Below are 7482 nucleotides of genomic sequence, written 5' to 3'. Positions count from 1 at the left end.
ATGTAAGCTACACGGTATTCTCAGATCCCTACGAGTTGGAATCAACCCAGGTCATTGCCACAGGATGTGGCTTTCAAATCAGCTCATGCCAATACTCTGAATAGTTCAACAAGATCTGTACTACCATCTCACAAAGTATCAGCAACGAACAATGTGCAAGACCCATCTGAAATATTTATTCCACCCCATGCAAGCTATCAGTCAGCTTGCTTACAACCGAGTATACCGGATGGGTTTCAATTTGAATTCGGACAGGATCACGGACCTTTTTTTACTTTGCCTGCCGAGACTCCCACAGCTCCCCAGTCATTCAATCCGCGCCCTCCTTCCCAAAGTGATCGGGGTTTGCTTCAGCAAACCCAACTACCGTTATCATCACTCAATACGCCACATGATTCCCGTTCGACCTCACCCATGCCATTCTATTCCCAATACCATCAGCAAAATCCAGACCAGAGTGCTTCTCAAAGCCGTCAATCATCCAGGGTGTCTTCCCGCTCCGGTGATTTTCAGCATTATCAAGATCCGAGTGCTTCTCAAAGCGGTCGATCCATCCGAATGTCCATCTGCTCCCGTGATCCTCAGCAAGACCCAAGTCGAAGTGCTTCTCGATCCGGTCAATCCACCCGAATGTCCATGTGTTCCCGTGAATCCCAGCAATATGAAGATCGACGTGCTTCTCAAAGCGGTCGATCCACTAAAATGTCCGTCTGTTCTGAATTCCAGCAATATCAAGATCACAGTCCTTCCCAAAGCCGTCAATCCTCCAGGATGTCTTTTCATCCTGAAAACAATCATCAACTGAATTCTTCACCTGAAGCTAGGGCTACTTATCAACACCCACCACTACTGCTGCCTTCTAGAACTCCTACATGTAAGTTTCCTAATTACTATGGCATCCCTTATAACTGTACTGATATTGTGGAATCTCAATTCACAGCCAGAAATTCTTCACGCGTGCATTCTCAAAGAGGTAATGAACCTTCTCCTCAGGCTCCACCCCACGAACAGCCTAAAACTTCTTACGGTGCCGCTCATGATCCCAACTCCCGAGCTCACATTCTTGGTCCATCCTACGAGCGTGATCACTCAACTTACAACTCGCCAAATTACAATTTACAGTTACCCAATGAAACCTACAGATCTTTAACTTCTCCATCGGTGAGTTTGGCACCACCTCAAGCTTTCAATCTACGCCCTAATGATGGAACATCACAACCCGAGCACATCGTCTTCCAACAACAACAGACCCAGCCAGCACCCTTGACCACACTTTCTCGTACACCTCAGTCCTCTAACACCGGCAATGTTAACAATCAATCCTGGGATTCTCGTTTCCAGATTCAAAATCGAAATGACAATCAACGTATGCAACAAGCACAATCACACCACAGCAGCATTGTCAATCCAACCATTGGACATGCTACTAGCCGTGAACCGTCTTTAACTTCTCCATCAGTGAGTTTGGCACCACCTCAAGCTTTCAATCTACGCCCTAATGATGGACCATCACAACTCAAGCACATCGTCCTTCAACAACAACAGGCCCAGCCCACAAGCTTGACCACACTTTCTCGCATGCCTCAGTCGTCTATAGCCCGCAATCTAAACAATCAACCCTGGGACTCTCGTTTCCAGACTCAAAATTCAAATGACCATCAACATATGCAACAAGAACAATTCACTCAGAATCAAAATGACGATCGAAGAATTCAACAACAACAATTGACTCAAAATCAAAATGACGATCAAAGAATGCCACAAGCACAATTGACTCAAAATCAAAATTACCATCAAAGAATTCAACAAGAACAATTGAATCAAAATCAAAATGACAATCGAAGAAATCAACAAGCACAATTGACTCAAAATCAGGATGACAATCAAAGAATGCAACAAGAACAATTGACTCAAAATCGAAATGCCAATCAATGTATCCAACAAGAACAATTACATCACATGCGGATTGTCAATCCGACCATTGGACATCCTCCTGGTCATGGACCGTCTTTATCTTTTCCATCGGTGAGGTCGGTACCACCTCAATCTTTTGATCTACGCCCTAATGATGGACCATCACAACCCGAGTGCATTGCATTCCCACAACCACACCCCCATCCCACAACGTCGACATCGTCTAGGATGTCTATTGATTCGGCCGAACCTCAGCCAATCAATCTACGCCCTAATGATGGACCATCACAACTCAAGCACATCGTCCTTCAACAACAACAGGCCCAGCCCACAAGCTTGACCACACTTTCTCGCATGCCTCAGTCGTCTATAGCCCGCAATCTAAACAATCAACCCTGGGACTCTCGTTTCCAGACTCAAAATCCAAATGACCATCAACATATGCAACAAGAACAATTCACTCAGAATCAAAATGACGATCGAAGAATTCAACAACAACAATTGACTCAAAATCAAAATGACGATCAAAGAATGCCACAAGCACAATTGACTCAAAATCAAAATTACCATCAAAGAATTCAACAAGAACAATTGAATCAAAATCAAAATGACAATCGAAGAAATCAACAAGCACAATTGACTCAAAATCAGGATGATAATCAAAGAATGCAACAAGAACAATCGACTCAAAATCGAAATGCCAATCAATGTATCCAACAAGAACAATTACATCACATGCGGATTGTCAATCCGACCATTGGACATCCTCCTGGTCATGGACCGTCTTTATCTTTTCCATCGGTGAGGTCGGTACCACCTCAATCTTTTGATCTACGCCCTAATGATGGACCATCACAACCCGAGCGCATTGCATTCCCACAACCACACCCCCATCCCACAACGTCGACATCGTCTAGGATGTCTATTGATTCGGCCGAACCTCAGCCAAATCAACAACCTAGCCCACGTCAAACCATCCAATCCCAAAGGATGGAACAACATACAGGTAAGCTTCTTATCCTCTTAGACTTGTTCCCATGTTGACAGAAGCTAAGCAATCTTGTATCTCAGCCGCTCCTCCACGCCCATCCGAAGAGACAGAAGATCAACACGCGATCAACAATGAAGGACAAGCTGAGGACGAGGTACAGGAACTAGATGCAGACACGGAAGAATCCGACTCTCCTGAAGTTTTTGATCTAGTTGAGGATCGCACGTATCAAAATCGAGGAGCTGCACGCCGGGCTCGAGATACAATGGCAAGACATGATGGCACTCGTTATGAGAAGCTTGCCAAGCCTCCTGTAGAGTGCTCTCCATATGAGCGGCTCACTATCGCAATCCAGCATTACCACAACATCCTCCTAGGGATTGTTCGAAAAGGCAAAGGCCGAAAAGGACATCGATTACTCCCACCGCCACCATCCGACGATGAGTATTCCACTTGGGACAAACGGAAAATCGAGCGTCGACGCATCATCGATAAGAGCGTGGCACAAGCTCAAGCTCGTTACCGCCGAAAACATCCACAGGCTCACCCTGCTCAGCTTACTAAAGTTGGAGATCACGCTGCCGAGGACGCTCTCTCTACAATCCCGCCTGTCAAATTTACTTCCCTAGTGGCGCTCAGGAATTCAGGGGTTCATTATTCAACAACTGTTGCCTCTACTTGTGAAGGTGCATTGGCCCTTTCTGGATTCACCCGATTCACTTATGATTGGACTGATACTATCAAGTCGAGATGGAATGAAGCTGTCTCCTCCATTATTCTCCAAGAGTGGGAGAAGTGTTACAAGAGGGGTGATGCCGATGATTATGACATCGATACCAATCACGTCACGGCCAAAAATCTTAGACAAGTTCTCGACAGGTGGTTCAGTACCAAGGCTCGCGAATATGTGTCCCAATGCAATCAGGCGGCCGGTCAGGATAATGCAAACCAAGCGCAACAGCAAGAGGCTGCAAAGGAGAAAACTCGCCGAAGAGAATCACAAAAGCGGGTCAGTCCTTTCAATTATATTAATCCCCTCCTTTCTCTAGTAAGCTGATCATAGTTGAGACGCCATGCTTTCTCTAGGTTTGTAAGCTTTCGCCAAAATACTTTCCAGACATTCTTCACGCAACACCGCGGCCTCCAAGCAATCATTTCCGAGAGATCAATCCATTCTGAAGATGAAGTGGGACTCCACAGGTCACTCATTCCGAAAGCCAAAGCTTTTGGAGGCATCAAGATCTTGTCGAATTACTTTCATGAGTTGGATGCACTGGTACATCAAAGAACAGCAGGTGATCAGGCTATCACTTCCGCTCACAAAAACACTCGATCGCGGCCTTATGCTGCCGCAGAGGAAGCAGATTTCCGTGGACGACCACCGAAGGGATTTCCAAAAGCGTTACTTGACCAGCAATTTATGAATCAACACGTCTCAAGAGCTGGCCTCTTGAGCCTTGGACTCTCCTCACACCATTGTGATTTAACGCCCTTAATTGCCCATCTTAGATGGCTTCAGCTACCAGAATGCAGTTGATAAAGGAACTTCTTGGTATCAATGAAACTTGATAACCTACCTATCGTGTATTTTCTTCGTATGATGAAGGTGTCTTTTTTGTCATTAATAACCTAGCTTTTGTGTATTTTCTATGTGTGATGAAGGTGTTTTTTTCTCATTATCATCAGTATGTTTGTACCCGTTTGGAATAGATGCTGTATCAAATTCATTTGGATACAATTAGCGAGTGTTCATTTGACTGTCAAAGGGCTTTCCGCCAACATTCTCGAGCCAAGCCTAACAATGCAATAAATTTGGCTTGCTCCGTTGACGGATGCACGTCAAAGCTTTGCCTCTTCACTTAGTCTTCATCACACCTGATGACCTTCTCAAAGCTATTTCTTTACATGTGCTCTCAAGGTAACAAACGTATACATATAATACATGATAGACTTGTTGATCGTAAGTTATCATCTCCCTTACTCTTCTCTGCTACGTTGTGATTCCGGCAGGTTAGGTGTTGTCACCAGACCAAAGTCACGTTTCCAGTTTTTGTCTGGTATTACATAAGTAACCTGACTTAACATCTTTTCATCTCAAACTTCAAAAAACAAAAGCCATAAAATTACCAGCCCCAATCAAATCATTGTCACCCTCAAGTCAAAGGCGAAGACCCTAGAAGACCTCATTAGAGCAACCAAATAACCCCATTACACCTCCACTCACTTTGTCGAAACTTTTCTTTGTTCTCATCTTGGGTCAGTTTTTCTCAAATTCTTCCTCTTCATCTCAATCTCCGAGACACGCTAATTCTCAACTGGGCTGTCCACAGAATATTTCAGATCGTAAACCGTCACTGCGATTCCTTTTGTGTTATCTTTGGACATGCGTCATACGTCTCTTGCATGCATGTCCACCCTTGTACTTGGGGTTTCCTTTCATCATCAAGATGCGGAAGGGTCCATCAATCGGTACGTTGACATACCCCTTCATCATGATCCATTCAGTGTCTTACATTCATTCACGCGATTCAGGCGAGTCCTATGAGATTTTGTCATCACGGCAACCCAGGCATATCGTATTTATACTGACGTCTTCTGTTCTTTCCTTCCATCCAAACCAACACATTTGATATCTTGGTTACCTCACTTTTTCATAATTCTCTCGTTCACCCACCTTTTCTGCCACAGTTTCATACTATTAACATCATGAAGGTTGTTCGTTTCCGTAGAAGTGTTTCTTATCTCAAAAAATGCGCTACGAAGGCCAGAACTTGGCTTGGTGAGTCGTCTTCATCTTCCCTCTGTTCAATTTTTAATTTCACTCGACTTTCACTTATCGTTTTGACCTTCTTCCTCTTGGACTGTCTATTGTTCACAGCCGTGGCAGCTCGACGATTTCGCGCCATTCGCCACACCCCGGATCAATCTTTTCCGGTTGGAACTCCACCGGCCTCAGTGATTTCCTCCGACGCTCCTATGTCGGCTCCGGTTTCCCCTCACAGCTCGACTCGATCCAGGCCCATCAGCATTGACACCGCTTTGCCGATGACTCCTGAACACCTCACCAACTTTTTCACAGTTGCCTCCAACTCTCATAGCCCAACTCGCTCTAGCCTTATGAGCATCGACACCGGCCCGCTCCTGACTCCTGACGTTCTAAAAGCCGCTAGACATCACACTATAGCCCCAATTGTACACACTTCCAGTTCCCCGCCCGCCTCCCATTCACCTCCCATAACTAGTTTCACCAGCATTCCAAACATTGAAAGCTCTCAAAGTTCCATGTTTTCACCACCACGTACCGATTTGGCCAAAGAAAACCCAATTCAGCAACTCCGAGATCTCCATCGTCTTTCCCCTACACCCAGCTTCTCAAGACAGTCACGGCTTTTGACTCACGCTTCACCCAAAGATTCTGTTCCGCAGCTTGCGGCCCGATCCCCTCGACCTTACGCTTATTCCTTCCCACACGACTCTCCCGGCCCATCGTCGCCATCATCCTATGCGGCACCTACAAAACAGTCAATATTGCATTCTATGCGTGACGGGTCACAAGGTAATATATTTCTTCTCTCCGTTTGGCTTTCAGACTCTCTGTTCTAATCCGGGTTTTCTTTTAGTACAACTTTACCAGCATAATGAGTTGAACATCTCCCTACCTTTGGTCGACTTCAAGAAACGTCGCTTCTCCGTCTTATTCGATGGTGATGAACACCGTACGTATAACTTGAAACTTCAATTTCTTTTGCTGCTCAGAAGTGCATCTTTCTGATCATCGTCTCCTAGCAGTACAACCTTCCAAGCGCTACAAGATGAGCTCTCAAGTTCGTCTTTATATGGCGGATATCTTTCCCGCTCCGTCCTCCTCCAGGTATCACCATGGTTGGTTTCTAGATCAAAACAATGCCCCGGTATTTTGGGCTTCATGTCAACCGACCACACAATCGTCAACAACTGAAAATCACCCAGATAGAGACTAAATTTGGGTACCTCGGAAGCTTCGGGATTCTAGTGTTTTAAATTCTTTCATTTCACATCTCTTAACTTCATACATAAACGATTATGATAAACGGATACTTCTGACATCCATGAAAGTCTTGACCGAATTCCCACTCTACAATTACTATTATTATTACATTACGTTATCAGTAGCTTTGTTATTTTCTATCTTCCTCTCAACTGTATATAGCTTTTATCTTCATACACGTCACGTTATCATGATACATGTTTATTATTTCTCAGGCCCATTCTTTTGAAGTGAATGAGCCATGTGATCTCACCCCACTCGAATTCTTTGTCAGTTCTTGAATATCTTGAATTTTTGATTCAAGCCCCTAAGGCGCGTTCCTAGTGAGTGCGGTAAGAACGACCATCAAAGGGCACAAGATTGGTCCTGAGCAGCTCACGACTCAACTACCTGCGCCAGCGGGTTTGAGTGAGCAGACGTGCAAGTTACAAAAGTTCGGCTAACCTGCTTAGCTGAAGGTCACGCGCTTAAATCGGGCGCTTTTTAGCGAATACTCGAAAATGCTGCACTTCTGCTGGACTTTCAAGCTCACCGGGCGTCCGGCGCATTT

At 45.0% G+C, this 7482-nt stretch overlaps 2 protein-coding genes across 2 annotated transcripts; both read left to right on the top strand.

Moving 5' to 3' along the window:
- Window positions 1-414: 414 nt before the first annotated feature.
- On the top strand, window positions 415-4442 carry MELLADRAFT_86098 (uncharacterized protein; the record flags this gene model as incomplete). The annotated part of the gene is made up of 5 exons (XM_007419383.1): window positions 415-874; window positions 941-1458; window positions 1522-2920; window positions 2962-3914; window positions 4023-4442. The coding sequence occupies 5 exons, from the start codon at window positions 415-417 to the stop codon at window positions 4440-4442; spliced, it is 3750 nt and encodes a 1249-aa protein (XP_007419445.1).
- Window positions 4443-5611: 1169 nt separating this feature from the next.
- Window positions 5612-6885, top strand: MELLADRAFT_70086 (uncharacterized protein; the record flags this gene model as incomplete). The annotated part of the gene is made up of 4 exons (XM_007419384.1): window positions 5612-5684; window positions 5784-6461; window positions 6526-6621; window positions 6692-6885. 4 exons carry the CDS (start codon window positions 5612-5614, stop codon window positions 6883-6885), a joined length of 1041 nt encoding a protein of 346 aa, XP_007419446.1.
- Between the last annotated feature and the right edge of the window lie 597 nt (window positions 6886-7482).

The sequence above is a fragment of the Melampsora larici-populina genome (genome assembly GCF_000204055.1).
Source record: "Melampsora larici-populina 98AG31 unplaced genomic scaffold MELLAscaffold_173, whole genome shotgun sequence".
Lineage (NCBI taxonomy): Eukaryota > Fungi > Basidiomycota > Pucciniomycetes > Pucciniales > Melampsoraceae > Melampsora > Melampsora laricis-populina.
The sequence above is the reverse complement of the archived record's forward strand: the minus strand, read 5'-3'. Positions and strand labels throughout refer to the sequence as shown.